The sequence below is a fragment of the Uloborus diversus genome, chromosome 2 (assembly GCF_026930045.1).
Source record: "Uloborus diversus isolate 005 chromosome 2, Udiv.v.3.1, whole genome shotgun sequence".
NCBI lineage: Eukaryota > Metazoa > Arthropoda > Arachnida > Araneae > Uloboridae > Uloborus > Uloborus diversus.
The window spans coordinates 76326895-76346326 of record NC_072732.1 but is presented as its reverse complement, the minus strand read 5'-3'; the positions used below and the strand labels follow the sequence as shown (position 1 = coordinate 76346326).

Here is a 19432-nt window from a genome sequence, read left to right as displayed (position 1 = left end):
CAACCCTGCATCGAATTGCTCACATATGTAATATTGGCGCAACAATTGCATGAAAGCCTTTTGTACCTTATCACCCAAAGTTCCACCTCCAGTATTGATAACGAAAAGTGATTTTACTATTCAGTGCTTGTTAATTTGATTTTGGCAGAACAGCAACACCTTGTTATATAGCTTATTTGGAAATAATGTTCTTTTTCTTTGCCTCCTAAAAATGACATTGAAAAATCTGTTTTAACTCTGAGTTAAGTAGTAATAAAAACATAGTATTTCTTATGTAAAAGCTTTTTTTTTTCTTTGCTTAGTCAACCAACAAAAAGTTGCAAAAAGATGTTTTTTCTTATTCTGGATTTGTTGCAGTTCAACTATGCAGTATAACAAAGGTTGCAGCTTTTGACTTGATTTTATTTAAAAAGAATTAAAATACTTATAATTTTTGCCTTGAAAAATTAATATATATACTAATTTTCCATTGTTGTTTTTTATATCCTATATAAAATGAACTATATTTTTGTAAATTCACACATCATTTACATTTGTTAGATGAATTGTTATTTTTACTAACTTCTGCTGCATTGCATGTTGAAATATATTGCCATTTCTTGTATCCTGAGAAGCGTGATATATTGAGTAACTCCTGTACATCTTGTAATAAGCAATGCATTGGTGTGTAAGTTCAGATTCTCAGGCTCTAATTCACTGAAGTTGTACAGATTATAAGTGCTTTTAAAACTGTTATCTTTGTTATTTCTAAATTTTTTAAATTTATTTAACTTGAAAGAACTACTCTAATTACCATAATAAATGTATCCAATAGTGTGCTGTTGAATTTCAGTTAAATCATGAATAATAAATTATATTCATTAAAAAAAATGGATATCAATGATTGTATTGATTATTAAAAATAAATGTTCACAATATAGCTAGTTGAATCAAGATAATTAAAAAATAAAATATATCTTAATTGCAGAATAGCTGTTTCTTTGTAACTTCAAAATACATTATAAAACTTGGAGCTCATAGTATGGCTCTGATTACAATATGTCTGATCTTGGAAGCCTCTGAATTCTGCTTCAGCACAAAACTAATGTTATAGTTAAATGAATGAAATCTTTTAATAATTCTTCTATGTAAGTTCAAATTATCAGAGCGAAACTATATGTCCAACTACCTTGTCAGCCATTTACATGAATAATTTGCTAACGTTTCAATTTCTTGGCCCAGTGAAGCAAAATAATATGATTTCACCATCAATAAAGGTGACTGAGTATGTGAAAAAGAGTATGGTTACTAATCAATGTAATTTTTTGAATAGTGTTACACATACCTTGTACAATGAATTTAACTCTAGTTTTTTTTTTTTTTTTTTTACTTTATCAGAGCTAAACTATACTTCCAACTACCATGCCAGCCATCGGATACAAAAATATTTACTTGTATAATTTGTTAATGTTTCCATTTCTTGGCCCACTGACGTAAAATGATATGATTTCAGCATCAGTAAAAGTGACCAAGTATGGTTGCTTGTAAAAAGTTTCAAAAGGAGCATGGTTACTAATTGCTGTAATTTATTATATACTAGTGGCACCTGCACGGCTTTGCCCGTAATAGAAAAATTAAAAGGTCTTTTGGTTCGCCTGTATATTTACAAATAATGTATGGTGAATTTTCTCGCCTAGTTGGCTTGTACCCACGTTACAGTTCCACTTTATGATAATTTCGTATCTCGCCAATTGGCTTGTGCCCATGTTACGGTTCCACGCTATGATAATTTCGTAATTTATCATAGTTTTTTTCTTAAAATTGGAATAGAAAAAGAACAACATCGAATTTTCGAAAAATCGCTTCGAGGTGCACACCCCCATGCTACAAACTAACTTTGTGCCAAATTTCATGAAAATCGGCCGAACGGTCTAGGCGCTATGCGCGTCACAGACATCCTACAGACATCCTCCGGACAGAGAGACTTTCAGCTTTATTATTAGTAACTAGTGATACCCGCACGGCTTCGCCCGCAATAGAAAAATCAAAAGGTCTTTTGGTTCGCCTGTATATTTACAAATAATGTATAGTGAATTTTCTCGCCAGTTGGCTTGTACCGACATTACGGTTCCACGTTATGATAATTTCGTATCTCGCCAATTGGCTTGTGCCCATGTTACGGTTCCACGTTACTATAATTTCGTAATTTATGATACTTTTTTTCTTAAAATTGGAATAAAAAAAGAACCACATCGAATTTTCGAAAAATCGCTTCGAGGTGCACACCCCCATGCTACATACTAACTTTGTGCCAAATTTCATGAAAATCGGGCCGAACGGTTTAAGCGCTATGCGCGTCACAGACATCCTACGGACATCCTACAGACATCCTACAGACATCCAGACATCCTCCGGACAGAGAGACTTTCTGCTTTATTATTAGTAAAGAAGACTGTTACATAAAACCTGACACAATTAATTTAACAAGAGTTTGTTATTTTTTTACTTTAAGATTGAGTTTATCACTTGTAGAAATTTAATTGTGGATACCTAAAGAGTTGTTGATAAACATAAAAGGTATTCATATACATAAAGGTGAATTACAAATAAATGAATGCTTATACAAAATCTAATTATTAATCAGTGCCTGTAGGTACATAGTTCTTAAAAGTTTGTTATGTTGATTGTTAGCAATTCCATAATATCCGACTGAACTTGCTGCATTGAAGAAAGGACTTTGTGATATCTTTGTGAAAAGTTTATGGTCTTTTTGTTAACCGATTTCGCAAATTATATGAGAAAACCACTCAGATCACAGGCTAAACTAATTTACTACTGTCATCATACTTTACATATTTACAATATATCTTCCGAAATAAATCATTTCACATATTATTGCTTGTTTTCTTTGTGAGCACTTGGGAAGCTCGCTGTACTTGCTGCCTGCTGTCACTCGACTCCCGTGCTCCTCTCTCACTTCTCAGGGAAAATCCTTTTTTTATCTCCAAGACCCACGAACTCATAAATAAATGGAAGCTGGGGCCTCAATACCCATATTCTTGAGACCAGATGCCCACTGATCATTATAACTCAAATAGTGCGAGAAGGCACACTGACAGCTAATTCCCTTTAAATCAAAATCAGTTTCCGAAATGAAGAGTCAGGGGGGGGGGGGGGGAAGCAGAAGACATTACAGCTTCATTCAGTTTTATAATTGCTACATCATAGTTTTTTGTGTGTTTCATTGGCATTATATTACCTGGTGTGAAATATTGATAAAATGGAATTTTTAAAAAATCCAAAGGGGGCGGGGGGTTGCAATAGGCGATCGTTAACCTCTAGAGGGGGATGATAAGCTCAAACAGGGTTCGTACTCAATTTCAGAAATAAAATGAAGAAGTTTTGGGGGAGTTTTGAAGGAGTAAAATGAGATTTTGCAGGAGTACTAATGGAGTGTCATTAAATGTCACTTTTTTTTTTTCAATAATTTGACCATCTGCACCCTTTATCAAAAAGTCACACTTCACCCCAAACTTCTCCTCTTGTCACGTCATATTTTTTACAAACATATTGTTACAATAACTGTCACTTTTTGTCAACTTCTCTCTTCCCCTTGTCACAATTTCATATGAGCCCGTCTCCTCCTCAAAGCATGACATCACTTGTGGATGACCCTTTTTACAATATCATAACTGCAATTAACTAAACAATTGTTTTTTTTTTAACGCAATCACTTAATGTAGTACATTTACTTATGTAGTTTTAAATATTTAAATAATAATTAGACAACTTGACTTTTGCTGCTGAGAGTGTGGTGGAGGAAAGAACAATAATCAAAACACTTGAAAAAAATTTTGAAAAAAAAAAATAGAACCGACTTCAAAATTGCTCTAAAAAGGGAAAAATAATTTTATTCTTTAAACACCATCGATAATGCTTTTAAACATAATTTTTGAAGTTGGCGCAAAATCGATAGATAAAATCATTCATAGCCATAACTCAACTACAACTATAAATTTAACCAGGCCCAGTTTCTTCACTATCACAAACATTATGCATTGATGACAGCATATTTGAATAAGATATAAATGTTTTGTTCGCAACTTTGGATGCTTTTCTGAAAAAAATATGAACAAAGCATGGTACACACTGGATTTTACATTTTGTTTTTGCGCCAACTTCAAAAATTATGTTTAAAAGCATTATCGATGGTGTTTAACGAATAAAATTATTTTTCCCTTTATAGAGCAATTTTGAAGTCGGTTCTTTTTTTTTTTCAAAATTTTTTATTTTAATCTTTTTAGCGTAAATGTAGGTATTTCAGAAATAGTAAGCAATTACCATCATGAAACTTCACCTTATTCTTTTTCATTAAAATGCTCCATACTAAAAAAAAAACTATAAACACGCGTTAAACTTTTAGCGATTGGCACTAAAAACTTATCTTTGTTCCTCTCTGGAATTCATGTGTAGTTAATTTAATTATAACCATTTAAGTATTACGTTTTCCCTAACTAGTTTACATTTCACAGCATCTAAGTTGCTCATGATGCAATCCTGTATTTTCTTACTTAGCCCTGATCATCTGTTATTGGCATAAATGATAACGATAAAAATACTACTGTAGTTGAGACAAACTTAATGGTAGCATTGTGAAGGCTAAGCAGATCCTAACCACTGCACCACCTCGTCTCCAGGTTAGGTTTACCCCCACTATAGATCAATGACACTGAAGAAGGGAAGATTTCGATAATTCACATAGGGTTACTCAGGGTTCTGGCCAGAGGATATTTGGGTCCGTTAACGGACCCTTCACAAAAATCCGATCAACCAAAACGGACCTTTCACAAAATCCCGATCAAACAAAACGGACCTTTCACAAAATCTCGATCAAACAAAACAGACCCTTCACAGAATTCTGATAAACAAGATCAGATCTGTCACAAATTGTTTATTCAAAGAGCAAATCTGAAAACAAAATAACGCATATTTCTGTGTATAAACCGCATATTTCTGTGTATAAACACATATTTCTGTGTATAAACCGATAATTTTTGGAACCTTTTTTTTAAGTCAAATTAGAGGGATTCACTTATACAAAATCGGCTAATTTTGAAGAAAAAACAATCAGCACTCTTGCCTCTTGCGATGCTCCCTCCTATGCTCCCTCCTTCAAGCGATAAATATTTGCTACTGCCAAATAAATATAATGGTTGTTTGTTTTATCACAGCTAATTAGCAGCAGTGTTGTTGTAAACTTTTCTGAAAAGGCATTGGTAAGCACTTTTCTCCACTCATGATTTAATAAACAATAATAATATATATCTGCGAAATGAACTTAGAACTGCAAAGGGATAGTAAGGGTGAGGAAAAAATATGATCGCTTCAGATAGGGTTACTAACTTCAAAATTACCTTTATAATGACTTGATTAGAAAATATTCTCATCTTTTTGCCAGCTTGTCAATATTTGTGTTTTTAGGGGTATGGGTGTTTAATTGTTATTTTGGGAGAAAATTATATGGGTTTTGATTTTTCGATGCTAACAAGTATGATTAATTTTAAATAAACTCTTTTAATTACCGTTTTTTTTCTTTAGATGTCTACATTTTGAAAAATGCAATCTTTTAACATCCAATATGAGAATCATATTTTGTTCTTTTCTCAAGCTAACTTTGCTTTATTAGGATTCAAATAAATGAAAAGTCGCTTTATTTCTGTTAGAACTCTCATTTCAAGTTTTTAAAGCAAAATTCCATTTTCTGTTATGAGTCAAAAATTAAAATGCTGAATAGATGGTTTATTTAATTTTTTTTTTTTTTTTTGGGGGGGGGGGGGTCAACTGTGTCCACAGATATTAATGATATGTTTATCATAGGACTCTAAAATGCAATTTTAAAATAATTTTATCAAAAATATTTTTACAAGCCCTTTTTATACTTTTGATGCCTTCACTTTGAGAATTGCGATCTCTTTGCATTTTTCGAATTTTTGATGATTATTACGCTTACTTAAGAGGTAAACAATTGAAATATCTTTTTATTTTTGTTAAAATCACGGAATTTATAAGTTTTAAAACGAATTTCTGTGCTTTTCAAGAGTGTCTTGGGTCAAAAAGTTGAATGCTGAACCCTATTCTGAATTTTATTTTATTTATTTATATTTTTGTTAGTTATTTTAAATACTGTATAAAAATATTTCTAGTATAATTTCACATAATGTAGAATGGTAGATAAATATTGATACTTGAAAGAGCGATGCCCCCCCCCCTCCCCCCGCCAAATAACAGAAAAACACTCCAGAATGATTTTCTCGACATAGAAGAGGAAAACACTCAACTTTAAGTTTAATTGATGCAGTTTGTGCCATCTCTAAATTCTAAAATTTTGTTTTAACAAAAAAAAAAAAAAAATTTGCAAAATTTTTTGATTTTTTACAAAATTATTTGATTTTTCACAAAAAACGGACCCTGTGAAAAATCCTGGACAGGCCCCTGTTACTATAAACCAGCAGAGTTACCAAAATAAAATTATTTAAGCCAAAAGTGAGACGACAGTGCCAGATTCCCGATTATCGAAATATCCCCCTGAAGCAACTTGATGCTTGCTTCAGAGAAGCCTTCATTCAAAATTATCATTACAATTACTATTAATGTTACTGTCGTATGGCACCAAACTTTCATAACAATGGGTTTTAAATTTAATCATTTAATAGGGAAATTGCATGAAATTTATTGTTTTTTGCCCATAACTTTTTTTAAAGGAAAAATATGGTTAAACAAAGTAATGGGACCTAAGTTGAGCCATCCCCTATCCATTAAAAAAACAATCATCAAAATCGATTCATTAGATGAGACGCTGTGAGTGGACAAACAAAAAAAAAAAAACATACATACGGTATGAACTGATAACCGCCTCCTTTTTGAAGTCGGTTAAAAAATAGCCAAGCACCATTTTTAAGCATGTTTTACTTCACTTATGAAATGTCTTAGTCTTCTAATAAAATTCTCACCTTTAACTTTTATGAGTTAACTATGACCAATTTGTAAATCAAAAAAAAAAAAAAAAACAAATTCACGAAATTAGTACATTAAAATCCGACTATGTGACGAAGTGAGTTGTCAATCGAAGTATTTTAAGTTTCTGTTATAGAGAAAGATTATGTAGTCTTGAACTAAAAAAGAAAGAGTTTAGAAGGAGTTTGAAGGGCCCTTCAAAAAAATGTCATAAATGAAGGAGTTTTGAAGGAGCGTACGAACCCTGGTCAAAAAGGTTAGGAGCCACAAATTTATACTAGTACTGATTGATCCCTGATTCAATATCTTCTGCATTTAATGCTTTCTGATGCAACAAATATGTTGTAAAAAAATTTTTATTATGCGAACCTACATCTATTCATATTATTTTATAGTATTTAATGACTATTTGCCCCCCCCCCCCCCCCGTTTTCCTGCTTATTAGGCTTTTTTATTGTCACTCCAGCAAAAAAAAAAACATTAAATCAGTGTCATACTGTATCTTACTTTGTTTTACTCGAATTACTTTTGATAATATCATGTAATCAAGATAAATTACGACTTCATTTTGCAAAATTGGTTATAGCGATCTCCTAACCCGGTCTGTTGAGGGTTTATTATAACAAGGTTCCTCTGTATAGACACATTAAAAATGTTGTTTAAAAATTCTAAAGTCAAATTTCTTCAATAAAAAGACATTACCATTAGCTATTGGTTGTTTTATAAGAACAGGGTTCATAAACTTGTGGTTAAAAAAATTCCTTGACTTTTCCAGGTTATTTTTTTAGAAAACTCCAGGTTACTCGCTTCATTCAAAATTAAGTTTAAGTAACAATATTTTCAAAGTAATCAAAATTGTTTAAAGTAGCAATGCGTAAGAACTAAACTTTTCCACTTCTAGATTTAAAAAAAATTATGTCACAAGTTTTTTTTTTTTTTTAAACATTTTATTCAAAATTATTATTATTATTTTGTTTACTACTAGTTGAAAACAAAGTACTTTCAACTTATTTTCGCATCTTTTTGATGGCACATGTCATGCATATTAGGGTTTTGCTGTAATTGTGCAGCAATCTTTCTCCGATTTTGGTTTACAATTGAGGTAGTGAGAAGCAAAGGGATGCAAGTGGCAAAATTAAAAAATTGGAGATAACCAGTACAAATGGCAGGTGAACCTCTCCTCTGTCTTGGGACAAGAGATTGTACTAGTAGCCCTGGTAGGTGCTGCTGCACAGCATGATTTAGAAAAAATAAATCAATGAAAGCCTACCTAGGATCTGATCTTTAAGTGCATTTTACTCGAAACTTAAAATAGTCCACTTACATCCCTTTGCTTCTCACTGCCTCAATTCTTCATTTTATTTTCTTATTAGTATGTAACACAAAACATATTGAGCAAAGTACAAAGCTATTTTTCAGTATAAATATGATTAACTTGTTGCATCGATGAGTATACCATATAATGCATAATAACAAAGGTCAACATCCGTCAATCATAGGCTGATGCCAATAATCGTCAGTTTTTTTTTTCTTTTGCATTAAAGGATGCTTACATTAAAATTTAAAAAAAAAATTCTAAAAATAATTGACTTTTAAAAATTCATAATTAAGTGCACATTTACTTTCAATAGTTTACATTGTGATAAACATCCAATTATGTTTTTGTAAATTTATATCTAATACTTCCATCTTGCAAACGACCAAATATGGCAACTAAGTAAAAAAATTAAAATAAGTAGATTTTTGAATTTGTAGCATAAAAGTAGATATAAATAATTAATAATCCTAAAAAAACTACAATTAAGACAAAATAGTCTGTTTTTAGCATCAATTAGAATAAAAAAAAAGTTCTGGGGATAAAATTTCGCATTTTTCTGGAAAATAATTTCGAAGTATACGGAAAAAGGGACACATTTTGCATTGCAATAAACATCCAATTCCATTTTCGGAAACTTAGGCACTTAAAAAGTCTCGTGTACTGCCATCTTAGGAATGACCAAAGATGGCGGCAACGACAAAAATTTAAAAGAAAAAATTTTTTGAACTTGTAGCACGGAAAAATTTTTTAAATAATAAATCTTTGTGAAAGAAAATTACATGTTTAAAACAAAGTAAAATAAAATTAAAAAAAAAAAACAAAACAATTTGCAGCACATTTTGCGTTGTTTTAGTTAAAGAAAACATCCAATTTTGCTTACTTTTTGGAAATTTAGGCATTTATTTAAGCATCGTGTCTACTTCCATCTTATGAATGACCAAAAAAGGCGACTACGTTTCACACATAGCTGAAAAGACTTTTCGATAAAAAAACGATTTTCAGATCGACCCTACCATCCGCAGGCTTGCGATTCAGAAGCAGTAAATTATCTTCTCTCCTGTTGAGTTTGTGCATAATTCCTGTTCACCCTAGGAATTTTTTTTAGAAACTGTTGAGGGAAAAAAATGGAGTTCGCGGAAATTTTTTTTTTCGTTCGCCTTTTTTTTTTATTGCCAGCGTCATTCTGCTACAAAACTTTTACAATATTTTTTAGGAAACATCAATAAAAAGGAAGATTAGATCTCATAGAATAAAATTCTATGGGAAAAAATCGGAAAAAAAATTTTTGGGGGCGAAATTGGAAATTTCCCTGACATTTTTAATTATGTCATTTTTCCTGACAATTCCAGGTTTTCCCGGAGCGTACGACCCTGAAGAAGTTGAATGAGTAAAGTAAGTGACAAAAGTTATGTTTTACGGGTTGTAAAACATTTTATTTAGTTAAATAAATAAGTAGCACAATTACTATTATCGCTTCTTTTTGGATTTGGACTTCCCTTGAGTCTGCTCAGGAGTTTCGCCTTTTGCAAGTGCTAACTGCTTTTTAAACTCTAAAAGGGTGGCAACTTCTTTATCAATTTCAACTTTACTGGCTTTGTTTGCTTTCAGATCTCGAACTTTATTGCCCTACATTAGAAAGGAATTGTTATGTTAAAATAAACTCACAATATAGTTCTGAACTGATTAAACAAAAATCATTTTAACTAACCGATATGTACAAAATCAGTTGCAAATCCAATACAAAGTAAATGAGAATAAGAAAACTTATTTTTACAGAATGTAAATAAACATGATGCAGTCCAATAATAAATCTTAAATTTAATATCCTTAGTTTTATCATCAAAATTCATTACATAGTTTAAAAGCATGTAGAATGCAAAATGAAGAAATAAAACTGATTTATAAAAAAATAAAATACTAGCGATATCTAAATCGTTTTTAGTTGTACTTTGTAAAAAACACAATTACCTGCTTAGTAACCATTTCTGTCAATTCCTCAATTCCTTCTCCCTTCACAACATTTGTGGGACTATTTTTGCAATTTTCCTCTGCTCCTGTATTTTTGGATGGTTCCTAAAAACATTGACATTATGTACAATTTATTCCAACCATGCTAAGAAAATATTCCAATGAATTTATTACTCTTAATGCTTTATTCAATTCTCAGTATAACCTTCAGCATAAATTTTGCCATTAGGAATCATTTACAAAAAATGATTTTCAATAGAACAAATGGGAAAATGCCTTACACATTGGGTTTATGTCAATGAAATATTTTTAAAAATCCTATTTCACTTGAATAGCAATAACAGAAAAATTAAGAATTTTAACTATTTGGAACAAGTACCCTCTAACTATGGCCAATAACAGCAATTAACGGCTTAGTGCAAGACGATCGTTAACAATAGTTGCATATGGACATCCCTTCATGTTCTAAGAAGTCAAAATGAGTTATATCAACTGTTATTCCTCCATTCTCCCCAAGTTAAGTTTGTCATCCTTAGATCAAAAATATAATACAGCATCTCCATTTCATACAAATTGCCCATTACAGTCAAAACAGAATCATAACTGTAAGTAAAATGTCAAAATTTAGTTTTCTTCAAAATGGCAAAAACTAAAAAAGGAACTTCCAAACAAATCTGACATAGGGAAACAGCCACTTAGAACCATGGCAAATATTTTCACTGCTTTATCCAGTTTTTGTTTTGAATCCAGTCCATTGCATATTTAATGCTTTGGATAATTTGTTGTGGGGAAATTCTGTTTTATCTTTTCAAAAAATGAAAAAAATTTCAAGTTTAAATTTGAAAGGAAAAAAAACTCATCAAAATGTATTTTCACATACCTTTTCTGGGGACTGTTGACCAGCATATTTTGCCTTCAAACTGGTGATTGTCTCTTGTTCTATTTTCTTAAACAGAGGGGAAGGCTAAAAGAGATAATTTGAGATCAAAAGCTTTTCTTCTTTTAATAATTTTTAACTTTCCAGAACTTTTTTTCTCCAGAAAGTGGCACTTTTCTAAAAAGGTTGACCAACTCCAAGTTAGATAATTGGTTTATTTGAATTTTTGCAAAGTAATCTCACAAAAAATCTTTGTATTTTTACTATTTCTTTTACTTTTTTTGTAAATCAATCGCATTTTTAAAAATAGAGGTTGGCAGGTACATAATTACTGAATTCTTTATTGAAAATACGCTTCAAAAATTCTACAAGAAAAAACCCGTGTATTGACCCTTTTAATTTCTGCAAAAATTTTCATTTGATTAGTTTTATTAATATTGTTGAAAGAGTTTGAAGCTCATATACGATAAATATATCATGATACTTTTGAGTTTTGCCCATCAGCTAATTGAAAGCAACGACGCTATTCATAGTGTATGCAAACTGAGCAATAGTTATAAAAGGTGGAAGCCAGCAAAACTGTGGGAATAAATAATCATATGCTATCGCAAACAACAATACGTTTGCTTTCATAAATTATTATTTTTAAAAAAGTAATCACAAGAGTTTTTGGAATGTTTTGCATATATTTGATACGTCAAAATGCCATACTAGAAGTTGTATACCTTTTTACTTGTGTCAACTGTTCATACTTCTGTTGTTAATGGAATAGAATACTCCAAGGCCTAAGATTTTTATCAGGTGCGGCGGGGCCTTGAGCAGTTGCATATGTTAAACAAACCTAGTACCATACTTAAATCGCAGGTTATAAACATTGAATTGATTTCATTAAAAGGTTCAAACGCTAATGTAAAATAGAAGAAAAATGCTTTGCCTCTTTTTCAATAAATTGAGCATATGGCTGCCACAGAAGTTCAAGAAGGAAATTCCCTGACAATTCCAGGTTTTTTAGTTGCTTTTAGAAAAAAATTCCAGGTTAATGAATGTCCACTTGCGATATTTAATGCCAATACAACATTTTTTAAATCTAAATAAACCTCCTTTATGAATCAAATAATGCTTTAAACAATTATCAATAATTGTAATCAATACTGTAAGTTAAGATAAACTAAAAATTAAATTACATTGAGATTACATTGCTATTTTACATTAATGCTTCAAAAAATCAGCAATTTTCAATTTTTTTTTTTTGAAAAAAGATTGAAATCTCAAAGGCACTAAGTAATTTTCGGCAAAGCCAAAGCCAGTTTCAATGTTGGCATGTTCCCAAAAAAAAGTATTAATAAAAACACAAATTTTGAGACTAATTTTTTTAACCATCATTCATTTCATGAAAAAGAAAGAGAAACAGAATGAACACTACCAAGATACTAATAAGACCACAGATGCATTGCGGAAAATACTAGTAATTTCTAATGAAGCATGGCTTAGATTTTTTTTTTCCAGTAGAGACAAAATAAAATGTAATGATATTAAATCAGATCTTTATGATTTTCGTATGGATATTTTTTTTTTCTTCTTTTATCTTTGTAGCCTCATCAGATTTAGTCTTCAAAAATGAGCTAGAATTTTCTTTCTCTCAACTATCAGGAAAATCGCATATCCGGAAAGTAAATTTACCATACAGCAGCATCTTTGCCCAAATGGAGCAGCATTTTCTTAAATCAGACCGAAAAAATGGAAATAAATTCCCTGACATTTCCAGAAATTTCAACCAATTTGTGATATTCCCCGACATTTCTCTGATCATTTTAGGTGATTTTCCTTTTTCCTGACGATTCCATGTTTTCCAGGTGCTTGGCAACCCTGTGAGCATTTAAGTTTTGTTATTACTATTTCAAACATTAAATTACCTTCCCAATTTTATGCCCACTTGGAAGCAAGCAAACAAAATCGTCAACTAAAACGTGATGAGAGGCGTTGGTGTTCAGTTGAGACTTCAAATTAGCACAAGCATCAGGCATATACGGCTCCATAAGAGTACATAATAGGCAACAAATATTAACACTCAAACCAAGAACTGTACCAGCAGCAGCTCTGAAAAAAACAGGAGATAATGTATTTTAATTTAAAAAAAAAAAAATATTTACGAGTTTTAGATATCCAAACATTTATGCAATGTACAACCTTGGGGGGGGGGGGGGGGTTAAGAATTTTAGAAAAGTCCACTGAGAGTCTGTATAACGAATCTTACCCAAAGGCAAAGTAGAATGACACACAACATATAAATGCTATAGTAAGATGTGTTAGTTTTCAGGATAAAGAAACATTGTGTTCTGTTTTGATTATCAATCATTCTTTTTAAGTCTTGTTCCAAACAATGTTCTTGGATCTATGAAGGTGATTAAAAGTATCTATCCAAGACTTTCAAGTTTCAAGAAAACCAATATTGCGAAGCATTGCATGATCAAAGTGCAAGAAGTAAAAAACAGTCCTTCTGAAATAATACTGATTCTGAAACATTAGAATTTAGAATTTGAGCCAAACAGCAGCACTAGAGAGTAAAATTTATAAATGTCTACCAGCCATAGCAGTTCAGCTACTTACAAATCAACTTTCACAGGACATGAGGAAAATATGTTAAAAAGCTAAAATATCAGAGGCACTTTTTTTAATTTTTATTTTGCTGAACAATTTGTTGCCAGGTTGGCGACATTTAGAGAATGAATCATCATAAAACGCATTTTTACACTGGTTCGTAACAAACTTGGAGTGTAAGGATTTTAACGTGTTTTCTTGGCTCACTCTAAGGCACTATAGTCGAGTCACAACTTACGCGAGGGATGCGTTCCAAGACTCCTCAAGTAAGTCGAAATTTCACGTTGTGGAAAAATATATGCATGCAATTTTTTTAGAAACATACAAAATTCTCTTAGATACCAATAAACATCCCTCAAACTGCTTTAAAACATTCCTCAACTATACACTACAGTTTCTTACTTAAAGTACTGTACTTGTATTGTATTTAAAAAATATAAAACTGTTTAGTTCAACATGAAATACTTGAAGTTGCACAAAATGAATGTTCGATGGGAGGAAAAAACATAAAATAAAACAACATGGTATGTACAGTATGTAGTAATAATAAAATGCTGCACCACTGCTTACAATATTTATGAGTTAAAAAATGAAGATAATGATGATTTATGCTCCATGATCAGATAATAAATTGGATTTAATAAAATGGTCACCAGCTGGCGATTGCTAATCTAGAGCTTTACAATTATCACTGTTCTAGTACAAAATGTTCAACATAACAAAAGTAATGCAAATACACAGTCCAGTCACATTAATGTGACCATCTGTCAAAAGCCAGAATAACCATCTTTCGCAGAGCGGACTGCTGCGAGACGTGCAGGAAGAGAGTCACTTAGGTCCCTGAAGGTGTTCTCTGGGATGTTGAGCCATGCCGACTCTAATGCCGTGGCCAGCTGCGCTAGATTACGTGGTTGAGGATCCATGGCGCGAACAACTCGATCGAGATGGTCCCACAGATGCTCGATTGGGTTTTAGTCAGGTGAGTTTGCTGGCCAGGGGAGGATGGTAAACTCATCCTGGTGCTCTTCGAACCACGCACGTACACTGGCAGCTGCATGGCACCTCGCATTGTCCTGCTGGAAGATGCCATCATTCTGAGGAAAAACAATGCGCATGTAGGGGTGGACATGGTCCGCAAGGACCGATGCGTACTTGTATTGATCCATCGTTCCTTCCACAATGATCAGTGAACCCAGAGAATGCCAGGAAAACATTCCCCAGACCATAATGCTCCCGCCTCCAGCTTGGACCGTTCCGGCAATGGTTGCAGGGTGGTTCCTTTCAGAGGTTTCACGCCTTATACGGCAACGTCCATCTGTCCGATGGAGCATAAAACGTGATTCATCTGAAAACGATACCTGTCGCCACTCAGTGGACGTCCAGCTGCTGTACTGGCGTGCAAATTCTAGCCTTCGTCGTCGATGAACAGCAGTCAGCATAGGTGCACGAACCAGGCGTTTGCTTCTTAGGCCCAGACGCAGCAATGTTCACTGAATAGTAGTTTGGGAGACACTTTTGGTAGCCCCTAGGTTCATTTTGGTGGTCAGTTGCTCAACGGTAGCCCGTCTATCTCCCCGAACGCATCTCCGCAACCATTGTTCGCCTCTGTCATCTATGGCCAGTGGTGCACCACATTTGCCACGTCGCTAATTTTGGACAGTCCCATTTTGCCATGCACGGTACACTTTTACCACGGCGGCACGCGAACAGTTCACAAACTAGGCCGTTTCGGAAATGCTTCCACCCTTGGCCCGAAAGCCAACGATCATGCCCTTTTAGACGTGGGATAAATCGCTTCATTTCTGCATTACGCCAACAATTGAAATGTTTTCCGAAGCCCTCACACACCCTTTATATACGCTCAACTGCACTGTGCTGCCACCTGTCTTCTGTGATTAGTTATTTAACTCTGACGTGGAAAGTACGTGGTGGTCACATTAACGTGACTGGACTGTGTATCTTATTTTGACTTAGTAAGGCAAAAATAGTAGAACAAGCAGTATTTTAATACAGTGAAGCATTGTTTATAGGTTTCTCTTTTATACGTTTTTATCAGTTATATGTTTTTTAAATTGGTCCCTGCAGAGTCTAAAACACATTAACCTATACCTATTGTACATTTTTTTATTTGTATGCTTTTTTCATACAGTCCCTTCAAAAATGTATAAACGGTGCTTCACTGTATATTCACAGAACTATAATAACTCACTTCTGGTCTACAGTTCCTTTAACCAATTCCCAAGGTTTATTTGCTTGAATAAATTGATTTCCAAATCGGCTAATATTGAGTATTGATCTTATAGCATCTCTCATCCTTTAAATGAAGAAACAAGTACATTAACAATAATTATCTAAAATCAAGTAAATAAACAAAATTAAAATTCATTGTTTGCAATTAATTTTGGATGAAAACTTGCAATGGATGACCTCATTTTTCAATTTATGCCATGCTTGCAGTCCCAAAGAGTGTTTTTTTTCATACAGTAAGAGATTTGTTTGGAACTGCATTTAAATAAATACGTTTGTAATAATGGAATACTTGAATAAGAGTTATTGCGTCATAGAAGAAAACGCATGGTTTTAAATTTTAGAAACACTGAAAAGGGGGAAAAAGGCACTAAAAAGAGTAGACAGTGCAAGATACATTGAATCCAAAAGATTCAATATATGTATTTTTTTTTTTTTTAATTTCGTATTCATATATATAATGAGTAAACAAAAATAATTATTCCCTCACAAGAGAAAAAAAAATCAGCTTTTACCTGCAGCTTTGCTTGAGTTAACGTAGATTTTATCAATCAATTCATGTCCAACTTTTTTTTTGAGAATTATAGTTTCCAAAATGGATGCAATTAAATTCAAAGTTATATTGTATCTAGCACATGCAGGGTAATGAATTGATTGTTTTAGAGCTTTAAGTCCAAAACAGTTTGTACCAGACTCTTGAATTTAAATCTAAAAGAATATTCATGCATTTGTTTTCAGCAAAATATATTCTTGACAAAACGACTACCTGTCTCTGTAAAAACATGCCACATTATAAGTCTCTAAAAATTGAGATAAGCCTTGGTTTAGAATATGAAAATACTACTAGCTGTCTAGGAGAAAACTCATCAAAATAAGTCTTTAAAAATCAAGATAAACCTTGTTTCAGAATATGAAAATAACTTAAAAGGAAGAATAAAAAAATGTTCTAATTGCTCTCAAACTTTAGATCAAGTTCACCTTGTGCAAAATTTTAAGGGTTTTAATATGCTGCAAAAATCAAACAAATATGACATTTCTTTGTAGAGATATTCTCAAACTTAGGGTTTTTTTTTTTTTTTTAACTTGGAATAAAAATCTTGCAATACTTTTTTTTTTTGATGAAAGGTACCCTATGCCCTATTCTGCACCCCTGACAACGTGTATACACAATTTTATGATGATCAGTTGAATTGTTAAAGCATGAACATTCTAACTTTCGCATTTATAATAATAGTGCAGATTAAACTATGGCTGCTCTTGTGCCAGAAGAAAACAAATCTCTGTACAATTTATTACAAAAAATTAAAATTAAAACATAAATAAAAACTTTAATAATAAAATAATGCTTTCACTTTTCATATTTAGATTAATTTTTTCTAACAGCTAACCAACATGAATTCTCCATAAAGAAAACTTCAATCATTCATTGCATGAAAATGCAGGAAAACAAAACATTTTGAAGATTAAGAAAGACTTTTAATGCACAGAAGAACCACAAAATTAATATAAAATGTTCAAAACCTTGTCTTTTCCAAGCAGGCAATATATGCTTTTAGCTCTTTATCAACCTGGGCGATTAGTTTTTTTTCAGCTTCTCCTAAAATCATCTCAGGTACAATACCAGAAAAGGAGTTACTCACAAAAGACAAACCTCTGAAACAATAAATGAAAACATTAGAAATGTCATAGTCCTTTCTGTTATAGTTTTACTGATGCAGAAATGTCTTTTTCACAAAAAATTTATCATTTAAAATAGTTCAAAATTAAAACAGATAAGCATTATTAGTTTGTTTGCATTCAAATGAATGCATATTATATTGAATTATATTTTGCAATTGTATTTCAAAACCATACACAAATTTCAATGAATAATCAAATTATTAAGGTCATGAAACGGCACCAAAATATTTTCCATAGCATAAAATTCTGCACATTAAAGGCAATTGCACTGTTTGTTCTCCAGACAGCATTTAACTATATGCAATATGTCAATTAATCGGTTTAAACGGGTGGCCGGTATATTGCATGTAGTTCTGCCTTAGCTCTGGCTTAGGGGCAGTAACTTACTGCTTAGCATTCAACTGTTAGGTAGTTTATAATTAATTGCCTCCTTCATATTTTTTTTTTTTTTTGAATTAAAATAAGTGCACATCTTTACTAATAATAAAGCTGAAAGTCTCTCTGTTTGGATCTCTCTCTGTCTGTCTGTCAGGATCGGTCTGTCCGGATCTCTCTCTGTCTGTCAGGATCTCTGTGACATGGATAGCGCATAGACAATTCGGCCGATTTTCATGAAATTTGGCACAAAGTTAGTTTGTAGCATGGGAGTGTGCACCTCGAAGCGATTTTTCGAAAATTCGATGTAGTTCTTTTTCCATTCGAATTTTAAGAACAAAATTATCATAAGATGGACAAGTAAATTAGGATAACGTGGATTATCATAACGTGGAACCGTAACATGGGTACAAGCCAATTGGGGAGAAAATTCACCACACATTATTTATAAATATACAGGCGAACAAAAAGACCTTTTAATTTTTCTATTACGGGCAAAACCGCGCGGGTATCGTTAGATAAAAAATTATTTGTAACTTCAGTTGTAACCAAGAGCCGCCGCTCCCTGTGCATTCATATTTGGCTAAACAAACAGAGCTTGAAATGCCAAAAAGAATTGCCGGAGCTCTTATAGCTAAAAGTGGATTTTAAACCACTAGGACAAGATCTGAGAAAATGCTGCAATAATTAATAATAGGCAGGTCCTGTGTGGATCCAAACCCGGGCCTATGATACGGGAGATATCTTCTCAACTATCCTTGTCACAGAGCAGAAGCACATGCAGATAAAAACATTTTTAAAGATATTTTAACATTTCATTACATAATGAAAAGTTTGATAAAAAGAAACTGTCTTTTCATGTCCTTAATTGACATCTTATTACAACCTTTAAAAAAAAAATTTACTGGCATCAAAAATTGAAAAGTCAACATTACCTATTGAAATTGAACAATTGAAAGTCAACATTACCTATTGATAAAATTGCCTAAATTATTCAAAAGCTCAGAGTTATTCTTAAGCATCAAATCACTCCAGCTGAAATAAGTATCCTACAGATAAATTAAACACATATAAGCTGAATATACAACAAGCAATATGCATTCTATGAAGAAAATTAATGATTTCCTGAAGAAATACTCACCTCTTTTAAAAAATACACCAAAAATGCAATTTTACTACAGTAAATAATTTTGCCTTAATTTGTTCACAATCATGATTTAAAACAATCAAATTCCAGAAGTCATCTTATGCAAAATGAAAAATTGTGCAATATGACTTTGAAATGGGAAAATTATTAATTGTTAGCAAAGAGGACACTGGTGCACTGACTAGATTTAAATACACATAAAAAAATGACTTATCTGAAACTGGTGCAG

The 19432-nt window shown here is 32.3% G+C and overlaps 1 protein-coding gene across 1 annotated transcript in view; it reads right to left on the bottom strand.

Moving 5' to 3' along the window:
- Positions 1 to 9732: 9732 nt before the first annotated feature.
- LOC129217117 (methionine--tRNA ligase, cytoplasmic-like) overlaps positions 9733 to 19432 on the bottom strand; it is a 116917-nt gene continuing 107217 nt past the window's right edge. Inside the window, exons 16-22 of the mRNA XM_054851367.1 lie at positions 19026 to 19105; positions 17523 to 17654; positions 15964 to 16068; positions 13070 to 13253; positions 11160 to 11243; positions 10280 to 10384; positions 9733 to 9937 (exon numbers count right to left, since the gene is read on the bottom strand). Of these exons, the coding sequence (XP_054707342.1) occupies positions 9779 to 9937; positions 10280 to 10384; positions 11160 to 11243; positions 13070 to 13253; positions 15964 to 16068; positions 17523 to 17654; positions 19026 to 19105 (849 nt within the window). The 3' untranslated portion in view covers positions 9733 to 9778. The remainder of the gene's footprint in view (positions 9938 to 10279; positions 10385 to 11159; positions 11244 to 13069; positions 13254 to 15963; positions 16069 to 17522; positions 17655 to 19025; positions 19106 to 19432) is intronic.